Consider the following 13,234-nt stretch of genomic DNA (forward strand, 5'->3'; position numbering starts at 1 on the left):
CACTCCCTCATCTGATGGGAAAACAGCAGCTCCACTAGTGCAGAACCCTGTTCATAGGGGTTGTTTCTCTAAATGAAAAACACCCGCTGCAAATTGGAGCAGTTTCCAATAAATAATGCTAATGTAACACACAAATGTAATTTCATCTGGCTGCTATTTCTCAGGAAACCCCATATTTTGTATGGTTTCAGAGTAGCAGCCGTGTTAGTCTGTATTTGCATATTTTGTATGTTATCCCTGACTATTAAATTTTAAAATGCTCCAAGGGGACAGCCTTATTCTGATGACAATCAGTGAAGTACTAGGAACACAATTTTCCTGGGAGAAGTCCAGATTCAAACCACATTCATCCATTAAAAGAATGGTGTAATTAATTTATGATGCTCAAAAGAAGAATTTGATCACTTTCCTATCTAAAACATAGCATTCAAAAATGCTTTCTGCACTGTTCTAAGTTTCAGAGTAACAGCCGTGTTAGTCTGTATTCGCAAAAAGGAGTACTTGTGGCACCTTAGAGACTAACCAATTTATTTGAGCATGAGCTTTCGTGAAGTGAGCTGTAGCTCACGAAAGCTCATGCTCAAATAATTTGGTTAGTCTCTAAGGTGCCACAAGTACTCCTTTTCTTTTTGTTCTAAGTAAAGAATTTGTAAATTTACTTAATTTTTCTTTTACTAAATTTGGCATAATGGCCTTGGAGACTGAGTCCTCAACTGAATGATGAAAAAACACACAGCAACTGCAAGCTTTCCTGGCATTGCCCCCTGCCAGTGTACTTCACACCCTGGCTTGGAAAAGGGCATGATGATGCACACTACATGGCTTACTCCCTTATATTTTGGGAAGCTAATATGAGGGGGCAAAGAGTCCAGAAGAGCTGGCTGTATTTTAAAGAAGCCTTATTGAGGGCGCAGGAACAAACCATCCCGAAGTGCAGAAAGAATAGCAAATATGGCAGGCGACCAGCTTGGTTTAACAGTGAAATCTTCGGTGAGCTTAAACTCAAAAAGGAAGCTGACAAGAAGTGGAAATTTGGACAGACGACTAGGGAGGAGTATAAAAATATTGCTAGAGCATGCAGGGGTGTAATCAGGAAGGCCAAGGCACAATTGGAGGTGCAGCTAGCAAGGGATGTGAAGGGTAACAAGAAGGTGGTCCTGAACTTAGGAACAAGAAGGTGGCCAGGGAAAGTGTGGGGGAGGCAACATAGTGACAGATGATGTGGAAAAAGCTGAAGTATTCAATGCTTTTTTTGCCTCCGTCTTCACAGACAAGGGAAGCTCCCAGACTGCTGCACTGGGCAACACAGTATGGGGAGGAAGTGAGCAGCCCTCAGTGGTGAAAGAACAGGTTAAGGACAGGGTTTAGAAGAGAACTGGATAAATTCATGGAGGTTAAGTCCATTAATGGCTATTAGCCAGGATGGGTAAGGAATGGTGTCCCTAGCCTCTGTTTGTCAGAGGGTGGAGATGGATAGCAGAAGAGAGATCACTAGATCATTACCTGTTAGGTTCACTCCCTCTGGGGCACCTGGCATTGACCACTGTCAGTAGACAGGATACTGGGCTGGATGGACCTTTGGTCTGACCCAGTATGGCCATTCTTATATTCTTAAGGACTATTTAGAAAAGCTGGACATGCACAAGTCCATGGGTCCAGAACTAATGCATCCAAGGGCGCTGAGGGAGTTGGCCGATGTGACTGCAGAGCCATTGGCCATTATCTTTGAAAATTCGTGGCGATCGGGGGAGGTCCTGGACGATTGGAAAAAGACAAATATAGTGCCCATATTTAAAAAAGGGAAGAAAGAGAACCCGGGGAACTACAGCCTTACTTCAGTCCCCGGCAAAATCATGGAGCATGTCCTCAAGGAATCCATTTTGAAGCACTTGGAGGAGAGGAAAGTGATCAGGAACAGTCAACATGGATTCACCAAGGGCAAGTCATTCCTGACCAACCTGATTACCTTCTATGATGAGATAACTGGCTCTGTGGATATGAGGTGGATGTGATATATCTTGACTTTAGCAAAGCTTTTGATACCATCTCCCACAGTATTCTTGCCAGCAAGTTAAAAAAGTATGGATTGGATGAATGGAATATAAGGTGAATAGAAAGCTGGCTAGATTGTCGGGCTCAACGGGTAAACAATGGGTCTGCTGGATGTCTAGTTGGCAGCTGGTATCAAGCGGAGTGCCCCAGGGTCAGTCCTGGGGCCAGTTTTGTTCAAAATCTTTATCAGTGATCTGGATGATGGGATTAACTACACCCTCAGCAAGTCCACAGATGACACTAAGCTAGGGTGAGAGGTAGATACGCTGGAGGGTAGGAATAGGGTCCAGAGTGACCTAGACAAATTAGAGGATTGCGCCAAAAGAAATCTGATGAGGTTCAACAAGGACAAGTGCAGAGTCCTGCACTTAGGACGGAAGAATCCCATGCACCGCTACAGACCAGGGACCGAATGGCTAGGCAGCAGTTCTGCAGAAAAGGACCTAGGGGTCACAGTGGACGAGAAGCTGGATGTGAGTCAACAGTGTGCCCTTGTTGCCAAGAAGGCCAATGGCATATTCGGTTGTATTAGTAGGAGCATTGCCAGCAGATCGAGGGAAGTGATTATTCCCCTCTATTCGGCACTGGTGAGGCCACACCTGGAGTATTGAGTCCAGTTTTGGTCCCCCCCACTACAGAAGGCATGTGGACAAATTGGATAGAGTCCAGTGGAGGGAAACAAAAACTACTAGGGGGCTAGGGCACATGACTTACGAGGAGAGGATGAGGCAACTGGGGCTATTTAGTCTGCAGAAGAGAAGAATGAGGGGGGATTTGATAGCAGCCTTCAATTACCTGAAGGGGGGGTTCCAAAGAGGATGGAGCTCGGCTGTTCTCAGTGGTGGCAGATGACAGAACAAGAAGCAATGGTCTCAAGTTCCAATGGGGAAAGTCTAGGTTGGATATTAGGAAACACTATTTCACTAGGAGGGTGGTGAAGCACTGGAATGGGTTACCTAGGGAGGTGGTGGAATCTCCATCCTTAGAGGTTTTTAAGGCCCGCTTGACAAAGCTTTGACTGGGATGATTTAGTTGGAGTTGGTCCTGCTCTAAGCAGGGGATTGGACTATATGACCTCTTGAGGTCTCTTCCAACCCTAGTATTGTAGATTCTATGACTTCAGTTTCAACGGTCCACTTAATAATTAGCCTTTCTGCTGAATTTGCCAACTAGGGGGCAAACTGTGATGGTAGGATATATAATGTGAAAGTGTGATGTGGGCACCTGTCTACTAAGAACTGGATATTCACATAATTAGACTGTATGCCATTACTGCATAGTAAAAACAGGCACCTGCTGACACCAAGGATGAGGCTCCTAGTACATCCACCTGTCAATCCTCATTGACAGGATATACTAGGAGCAAAGACTCATGATTAATTCTGCAGATACAAGCAAATTGGTGCAACATACTTCTACAGAGGAAGGATGACAGAGCTGCAGTAAACTGATCTGAGTGATCAGAGAAAGCTGTGGAACATACAGCCTGCCCACATGCAGGGTGCTCTCAGAAGAGACAATGAATAATGCTTCCATTTACCCAGTTTGGCTAAGGGCAGGCAGTTTTTCTAGATGTGCTGATAAAGGACAGTTTTAATCAATCTGATTATAGAGTCTATTGCTAATTCCCCCTTCTTCATGACTCTTCTAATTCTAGATTTCCCCAGATAATTTAAAATACATTTTGACAGTAACCCCATAAGAATGTAAACATAATACCACAGGGCTCCCAGGTAGCTTTCTCAAAAAAGTCATGCCAGGGCTGTCATTCATCCTGGACACCAGGGTTGTATGTGCAGAACAGTTCAAATCAAGCCATTTACAAACATGCCTTATGAGCAAAAGCTTTAGTTTAACTTTCAAGTTACCTTTACATTCTTCATAGTGTACCAGATCATGAACAATTCCACCACTCAGAACATTTAAAATTATTTACCATAGCATTTGACAAATTATAACTATAGTGGGTCAGTGCATATGTAGAAGAACTGAAACAAATTTTCAAAATATATTTTTAAAACTATGAATGAGATATGTGGATTATTGTTGATAAATATAGTTATGAATGCAACACTTATGTGTGGGAAGAGGATAAATAAAATGGAACTATACTGACATTAGAACAGACCCCTGCCACATGTCTCTCATTCCCTGGAAAAGCAAGTGCTGGGAATGCTGCAGTAGCGCTCTTGCCACTCTGCAGAGTCCATCACCCAAGCTGGAAAGTTTGATTGATAAGAAGGGTAGTAACCAAGATATGGACCTTTGGGGTAGTTAAAAGCTCGGTTAGGACAACTGGGAAAGAAAATAAGATATCACTGGCTGAAAAAGTAGTGAAAACTGAGAAGGTTTTCTATCTTCAATATCTATGTATGAACTTCTCCCCACCCTTCTCCTCAACTTAGTACCACAACACGTAAAAATGTAGTTACTGCTAAAGGACTGACAGCACAGAGATGATAGCACATAGAGAAGCAGGTAATGAATTGCAGAAACTAGTTTAACTAGCAATGTGAGAAGAGAAAACCCACCAAGACAAACCGAATGAAATTAATGCACTCATATTAGTTTTTTGTTTGTCTCTGTACAAAGAGTAGAACTCTCTCAGACTTCCAACAGTTTCTGCACATTTAAACATGGCCTACATGGGAAGAGGACTCCAAAATGAGACTTTCTAGTGGCAATAGTTGCAATTCCCTTTAGTCTGCTACACATTACAGAAGTAACCCCATTAAGACTCCCAGTGTTCTGACCCTGAGAGACCCACTGCCAAAATTCTGTCCTTGAAGATGTACTGCAATAATCCCATTGAAGTCAACAGGAACTGTGCAAGTTCATCCAAGGGTTATCTTCTGTCCCTTAATACAGATGGTGGCCCACATCAGACTACCAGAAAGAAGGACCTCACACCAGTGCAAACTTGAGAGAACAGGTAGAGGGAATCTCTGATTTGCTGAAAATTTTCTCTATTCATGTAGCTATTGTTGATATGCAGGTTTGCATGACAACTTCAACTCTTTCACTTCTCGGCTTCTCCTCCAGCTTGATTCTGCCATGAAGACATAGTTCTTTGTTCATGACATCACAAATACAGCATTGTGAAGGGGAAAGGCATGCTATGCCACTCAACACCAACATCTGAGGCTATTTATTGAGCAGCTCTAATGGGCTCCAAAGCGAGACCTGTCCAATCCTTCACTTGAACTACAGTAGTTACGACGAGTGACCCTGAGCGTGGGGAGGATATAAATTAGACAAAATGAATGCATATTTAGGTATCCAAAAGATCTGCAGACTACAGATATCTGTTTAAAATATAATGGAGTGTATCTGACAGTTTGCCCCCACAATCAAGTCCATTTACACCTTCTTAGCTAAATGAGTGGTAGTGTGTGACCCAAGCTAGCTTTACAAGAGGGTTACACATTATCTTGAAAGTAAGATATAGGAAGATTACACTGCCCCTTACCTCTGTTTCCGCCTCTAACACCTCCTCAGTGGCTTGGGTCCGATCTTTTGGTTTCTTCCACATCTTTGGTGCAGCTACAGTTGTTTGGGCTGCAATACAAGTTTACGCCCATTACTTGCCAACACCAAATCATGGTTAGACTGGTCTGGTCCTGGGTACTACCTTCACTCTCACTTGAGCTTTGTTTTCAACCACATAGAAAAATAAAAATACCCAAACCATTCTCTAGAACTAAGATCCAAATGATCAGTTTTTACCAAAAAGCAGTGACAGCTAAACGGCCAGAGCAATGTTAGAACAAGACAGAATTTGTTTTACAAGCTATTTTTTCATACTCTAAGACGGGGTGGGCAAACTACAGCCCACGGGCCACATTCGGACAGCCAGCCAATTTAATTCAGCCCTCGAGCTCCCACTGGGAGCAGGGTCTGGGGCTTGCCCCACTCACATGTTCCATCTGGGGAGCGGGGTTGGGGGCTGCTCCGTGTGCGCCATGGCTTCTGGAAACAGTGGCATGTCCCCCTCCGGCTCCTACATTTAGGGGCAGCCAGAGGGCTCCAAGCACTGCCTTGTCCGCAGGTGTCACCTCCACAGCTCCCTTTGGCTGCAGTTCCTGGCCAATGGGAGCTGCGGGGTGGTGCCGCCTGGCTGTGCTTCCTCATAGGAGCCGGAGGGGGGACATGCTGCTGCTTCTAAAATGTCGCCCGGAACCTGCATCTCTGATCCCCTCCCGTGCCCCAACCTCCTGCCCCAGCCCTGATCCCCCTCACACCCTCCGTCCCAGCCCAGAGCACCCTCCTGCACCCCAAACCCCTCATCCCCAGTCCCACCCCAGAGCCTGCACCCCCAGCCAGAGCCCTCACCCCCCCATTCCCCTGCCCTGGTCCCCCTCCCGCCCTCTGAACCCGTTGGCCCAGCCTGGAGCACCCTCTTACACCTCAAACCCCTCATCCCCAGCCCAAAACCGGAGCCCGCACCCCCAGCCAGAGCCCACACCCCCTCCTACACCCCAATCCCAATTTTGTGAGCATTCATGGCCCCGCCATACAATTTCCATACCCAGATATGGCCCTTGGGCCAAAAATTACTTTACAGAGCAAGGAGTTAACAACTGGCAATACAATAATAATGTAGGAAAATACACAGCAATACTTCATACCTTATAATTGATTGAAAGAGTACTACTATTGACCAGGATACTGGGTTATACTCGATAGTTTTTTCCAAAAAGAAAAGGAGTACTTGTGGCACCTTAGAGACTAACCAATTTATTTGAGCACGAGCTTTCGTGAGCTACAGCTCACTTCATCGGATGCATACCGTGGAAACTGCAGCAGACTTTATATACACACAGAGAATATGAAACAATACCTCCTCCCACCCCACTCCACTGAAAATTTTCATGCAGTTGATAGATTTCCACTCCATACGGCTAAATGCAGTGCCTTGCATAATGACAGGTTTCAGAGTAACAGCCGTGTTAGTCTGTATTCGCAAAAAGAAAAGGAGTACTCGTGGCACCTTAGAGACGAACCAATTTATTTGAGCACGAGCTTTCGTGAGCTACAGCTCACTTCATCGGATGCATACCGTGGAAACTGCAGCAGACTTTATATACACACAGAGAATTGTGTGTATATAAAGTCTGCTGCAGTTTCCACGGTATGCATCCGATGAAGTGAGCTGTAGCTCACGAAAGCTCGTGCTCAAATAAATTGGTTCGTCTCTAAGGTGCCACGAGTACTCCTTTTCTTTTTGCGAATACAGACTAACACGGCTGTTACTCTGAAACCAGTTTTTTCCAAGAGTGTCCTAAAATTTTTAATTTCTACTTCAACAGCAACCAGAAACAAAACAGAAGGAATAATGTTTTAATGTGTCATCCAAAAGGATGGCACTCTAGATGTGCAACACGTCACTGGCAACCTGCTTATCTTTAATTGTGTTTTTAATGAATTTCAAAAGCCAATTAATAATTCTATTGTTTATCACCACCAGCTGGTTGAATATATAACATAAAATATTTACAGCCATCAATGATCTATCTGATCACTATTTTTTTTTCCTCAAAAGTGAAGGACCACAAGGAATATTAATACTCAAGACAGACAAACTATATTCATCCAAAATCTCTGTGATCTGTAGTATCAGCTCTACCAGGCTTGGGAAACACACACATGCTTAACTAGAAGCATGAAAAAAAACCCAATGAAATGAATGGGACTGCTCACATGCTTAAAATTAAGCATGTACAAAAGCGTTTGCAGGATCAGCGCCTCAATTACTAACTTTTCTCTATAACATCTGTAGAACAACATGGCATGTACGTACTTCAATATAAAACAATAAAATGGAATTAAGAGGCTTTACACACAGATGACTGAAGGGAGAGTGACTAAAGACAATGCACCGATACACATTAAGTATGGAACCGTAACTAGATCCTAAGTTGCTGAAATTTGTTCCTCAGGGCAAAAAGGAAATTGGGTTCATTAAGTTTCCAGTGCCCAAAAAGATGCCTTGGTGGTTCCGTGGCTTGTTAACAGAGGTTAGTTTGACTGTGGATTTTCGGAGATATAACTGGAATCAGCAGAAATCATTACAGCAAACATGTCAGTTGGAACATGGTGTGTGACAAAATAAACTGCTACGAATACTGAGACAATCGCTGTCTCTATGGAAGATAACAAAGATGGCCTAACAATATATACTAGGCTAATTAAAGTGGAATTCATAATATGAACACAAAAGTAAGCTCTTGATAAACAAAATATCCCAATTTCGTCTGGTTCTTTTATATAATGCATGACAATACTGACAGCAATTTCATCTTAAATACCAGTCATAACTTGGTTGAAAAACATTACTGTGCACATCAGCTGTAACTAGCCCAAACTTCTGAACAACAACTTTATACAACTACTGAACTTAATACAGTACTTTTCATCTGTAGATCTAAAAACGCATTAAAAGGAGGGCAAATATCTACTTTACAGATGAAGAAACTGAAGTACAGAAAGAAAAATTTGTGACAATTTTTGTGGGAATTTCCTATAATATTTTTATGACTCCTATATGTGCCGTTTCCCTTTGCATCGCTACCTAGTGGGTGTGAAAGGGCCAAAGCTGCTCCTGGAGCAGCACAGGAGACATGAAGTCTGTGTATCACTGTCTGGGGTGGAATGAAGGATCATTAAAAAACTGACTGAAACTGATCCATGCCAACAAAGAATCCGGAAAGACAATGAGAACTGACACCTAACAGTAGGAAACCTCGACATGAACTCAGCTGGAAAACAAAGGAGAAAGGCATCAGGTGGCTGGAGTAAAGGCTGCCCTTTGGGGAGAAACAGGCTCTCACCTGGGACTAAGGACAAGGGAGAGACACAAAGACAGAAATGGAATGCCTCTCTATGCTAACCTAAGGACTTGCAGGTTCTGTAGCCAGGTCACTAATAAATTGTTACCTTGCTTTGAAAAGGCTGCCTGCTCTTGCTGCAAATATTCACTGAAAGAATTGCACCCTAAAGCAGAACAGTACAAGCCTCCCACAGGGTCTGTCTCAGCTGAATTCACTGCAGAGAGCTATGGAGAGAGACAGAGATTGCTGGGACCTGAAGGCCCAGTCTTAGAATCTCAAGAGGCCACAGGTCTGTCCCTGTGGAACTATGTGAGTCCTTGGAGTCCAGCATACTACCGGGGTCACTCCCAATGGACTAGCCACACGCTGGGACTTGCATCATATCCTGAAGCTCTATGATGAAAGTGACTTGTCTAAGGCCACCCAGCAGGTCTATGGAAGAGCTGGACAAATAACCAATCTTTTGACTCCCAGTCCAGTGCCATATCCACTGGACCATGCTTGTTAAGAAAATTTAAATTTAAATGTACTGAAGAACCTTGCTAATTATCAGTAATAGCTGGGAAGACTCATTATAAATGATTGAATATTGGAAAGACAAGATGGGTGGGTTGGTCTTTTTTTGGACCAACTTTTGTTGGTGAGAGAGACACAGAGCTCTTCTTCAGGTCATAAACTCGTAGTGATAGGAGTGCTGTCTCTGCTATTAAAAGTTTGCTAACGTGGGAAGAAACTGTCAGATTTCTGTGCAGATTATAGAGTCTGTGGTTTAGCAAAGTGTGGATATAAGTGAGAATCCACTGTCAGTGACAGAATGCAAATAGTTTGAGCCCTACATTTCACCACCTATTGTGCTATATTTAGCAAAGAATGTCCTCTGGGGTTTAGAAGTCAATTAATTTTTTTTTTTTAAAGAATTCCATGGAACTCAACAAAGTAAAGCTGCACAAGAGTGCTTCCACCTTGTGTCTCTGCAGAAGCAGCAATGAGCAGAAATCAAGACAAACATTTTCAGGCTTTCAAAGTGGTGCAGCTATACAAAAAGGTATTTAATAATATCCTCCTAAAACTGCTGGCCATTTGCAGATGAGAAATACTGCCATGAAGAGAAGCTGTCACTGAAAACTTTGTCTTTTCAGATGAAAAGGATACATTTTCTTAAAAGGAATCACTACAGCTTCTTGGGCTCCTTCCTCCCCCTGCCAGCTTAGGCCACCCCTTCGTGGCACTCAAAACATCCATACAGGCAACAATGAAGACCAATTAAAACCCAAGGAAATATAATCAACTTGATGTGTTTGAGGTACTTATTTTCTTTCCATCACCTTTTCTCCATTACTCGTGGAGCGTGCTAAACAGTCATTGCCAACATAATTTCATCTTCAAGAATATATTTTTTCACATCTTGGACTCAAGGAATACAAGTAATACAAAAAGGACTCAGTCCTGCAAAGTGCTGAGCATTGACCTCATTGTGAACTGTGGGTACTCAACACTTTTCGCAAGTGCTCAACACCTGCCAGAACTGAGACATAAGTCACTCCTAATCTATCACTGAACCTCTCTCTATGGGGTTTTTAAAATTTCGTACATCCATTTTCGTCCCATTCAACTGCAAGGACCATTGTAATATATTAGCACATTTAGAAGGTATCTACAACTAACATCAGAAGGATGGCAGGAAATAGATTAACTGTAATATTGTGTATTTTAGAAAACACATCTCCATAAGTATTTTACACACACATAGCTTGTTGATAATTGCTCTGGAATGGCTTACTGTTACAGCATTGCTCCATGAAACAGAAGTAAATGTCTGACAATGCACAAAGTGGTACAACATATTTATTTAAAGCTTGATGCATCAGCCTTGTATTCCAATCCTACAAATGTCATTATCGTTTTAAATATATGAATTGAGAGAGGACAAATGATTGTGTGGTGTTTTATCAAGGTTTTATTGACATGAAGATGGTGGTGAAGCCACTAATGAATTATGCAGGTCATCCTCAGAAGTGCCAATAAAATCTTTACAATCACTCTACTACATGTTTCATATTTGCTGCACAGTTTATAGAGAAACTATTTAAAAATACTTCAGAGCCTTACAATGAGACGCATTGTTACAATATTTCATTTCTGCCTGTAAAATCAAATCCCACTGGAATGCAAAGGGAGCTGCACCTAAATCCTTTAAGATCCTTTGACAAATCCAGCCTGAGTCCAACTGGTCACAACACGGAGGGAGAAGACAATGGTAACAAACAACTTACAGAGCATTACAACATTACTTTAATTTATTTTACATACACATGACAACTTTACAATTTTAAGGTCTGATATCATGTGACCTTCCTTGACTAGAAGTGTATGCTGTATGGGCCCTAAGGGAAACCTGGGAATTTCTCCTTAAACTTGCCACTGGCGCAGCACTGAATCCTTCACCTCACAGAGCAGTGAAATTTTGGACAGTAGAGAGAGTACATAAGAACAGCCATATTGCATCAGACCAATGGTCCATCCAGCCCAGTATTGTCTCTTCCAATAGTGGCCAATGCCAGGTGCTTCAGAGGGAATAAACAGAACAGGTAATCATCAAGTGATCCAAGCCCTGTCGCCCATACCCAGCTCCTGGCAAACAGAGGCTAGGGACACTACAGAGCATGGTTTGCATCCCTGTCCATCCTAGCTAATAGCCACTGATGGATCCATCCTCCAGGAACTTATCTAATCCTTACCCTGGTATAGTCTTGGCCTCACAACATCCTCTGGCATAGAGTTCCACAGACTGACTGTGCATCGTGTGAAGAAATACTTGCTTTTGTTTGTTTGAAACCTGTTGCCTATTAATTTCATTTGGTGACTCCTAGTTCTACTGTTATGAGAAGGAGAAAATAACACTTCCTTGTTTACTTTCTCCACACCAGTCATGATTTTATAGACCTCAATCATATTCCCCCTTAGTCATCTCTTTTCCAAGCTGAAAAGTCCCAGTCTTATTAATCTCTCCTCACACAGAAGCTGTTCGATACCCCTAATGTTTTTCATGCCCTTTTCTGTACCTTTTCCAATTAAAATATATCTTTTTTGAGATGGTGCGGCCACATCTGCACGCAGTATTCAAGAAAATACTCCATGTCTAGTTGGCAGCCGGTGTCAAGTGGAGTGTCCCAAGGGTCGGTCCTGGGGCCGGTTTTGTTCAATATCTTCATTAATGATCTGGAGGATAGTGTGGACTGCACCTTCAGCAAGTTTGCAGATGACACTAAACTGGGAGGAGAGGTAGATACACTGGAGGATAGGGATAGGATACAGAGGGACCTAGACAAATTGAGGATTGGGCCAAAAGAAATCTGATGAGGTTCAACAAGGACAAGTGCAGAGTCCTGCACTTAGGATGGAAGAATCCCATACACTGCGACGGACTGAATGGCTAGGCAGCAGTTCTGCAGAAAAGGACCTAGGGGTTACAGTGGACAAGAAGCTGGATATGAGTCAGCAGTATCCCCTTGTTGCCAAGAAGGCCAATGGCATATAAGTAGGGGCATTGCCAGCAGATCGAGGGTTGTGATCATTCCCCTCTATTTGCCATTGGTGAGGCCTCATCTGGAGTACTGTGTCCAGTTTTGGGTCCCACACTACAAAAAGGATGTGGAAAAATTGGAAAGAGTCCAGCGGAGGGCAACAAAAAGGATTAGGGGGCCGGAGCACATGACTTATGCGGACAGGCTGAGGGAACTGGCATTGTTTAGTCTGCAGAAGAGAACAATGAGGGGGGATTTGATAGCTGCTTTCAACTACCTGAAAGGGGGTTCCAAAGAGGATGGATCTAGACTGTTCTCAGTGGTAGCTGATGACAGAACAAGGAGTAATCGTCTCAAGTTGGAGTGGGGGAGGTTTAGGTTGGATGTTAGGAAAAACTTTTTCACTAAGAGGGTGGTGAAGCACTGGAATGGGTTACCTAGGGAGGTGGTGGAATCTCTTTCCTTAGAGGTTTTCAAGGTCAGGCTTGACAAAGCCCTGGCTCGGATGATTTAGTTGGGGATTGGTCCTGCTTTGAGCAGGGGGTTGGACTAGAACCTCCTGTCCCTCCCAACCCTGAGATTCTATGATTCTATGATTCTATGCTTCTAAAATATAATATTGCTTCTATACAAGTGCATGGCATACCATGCACTTATATAGAAGCAATATTATACTTTCTGTCTTATTATCTATCCCTTTCCTAATCATCCCCAACATTTAATTAGCTTTTTTGACCATTGCTGTACACTGAGTGGCTGTTTCCAGAGAACAATGAGTCCAAGATCTCTTTTCTGAGTGGTAACAGCCAATTTAGACCCCATCATTTT

The 13,234-nt window shown here is 43.1% G+C and overlaps 1 protein-coding gene across 17 annotated transcripts in view; it reads right to left on the bottom strand.

Moving 5' to 3' along the window:
• The window catches only part of EIF4G3 (eukaryotic translation initiation factor 4 gamma 3), a 440,859-nt gene that overhangs the window by 118,027 nt on the left and 309,598 nt on the right, over positions 1-13,234 (bottom strand). For all 17 annotated transcript variants that reach the window (XM_073316601.1, XM_073316591.1, XM_073316590.1 and 14 more), the window contains one exon: positions 5,522-5,610. In XM_073316601.1, coding sequence (XP_073172702.1) covers positions 5,522-5,610 — 89 coding nt within the window. The remainder of the gene's footprint in view (positions 1-5,521; positions 5,611-13,234) is intronic.

This window comes from Lepidochelys kempii, chromosome 18 (assembly GCF_965140265.1).
Source record: "Lepidochelys kempii isolate rLepKem1 chromosome 18, rLepKem1.hap2, whole genome shotgun sequence".
Classification (NCBI taxonomy): Eukaryota; Metazoa; Chordata; order Testudines; family Cheloniidae; genus Lepidochelys; species Lepidochelys kempii.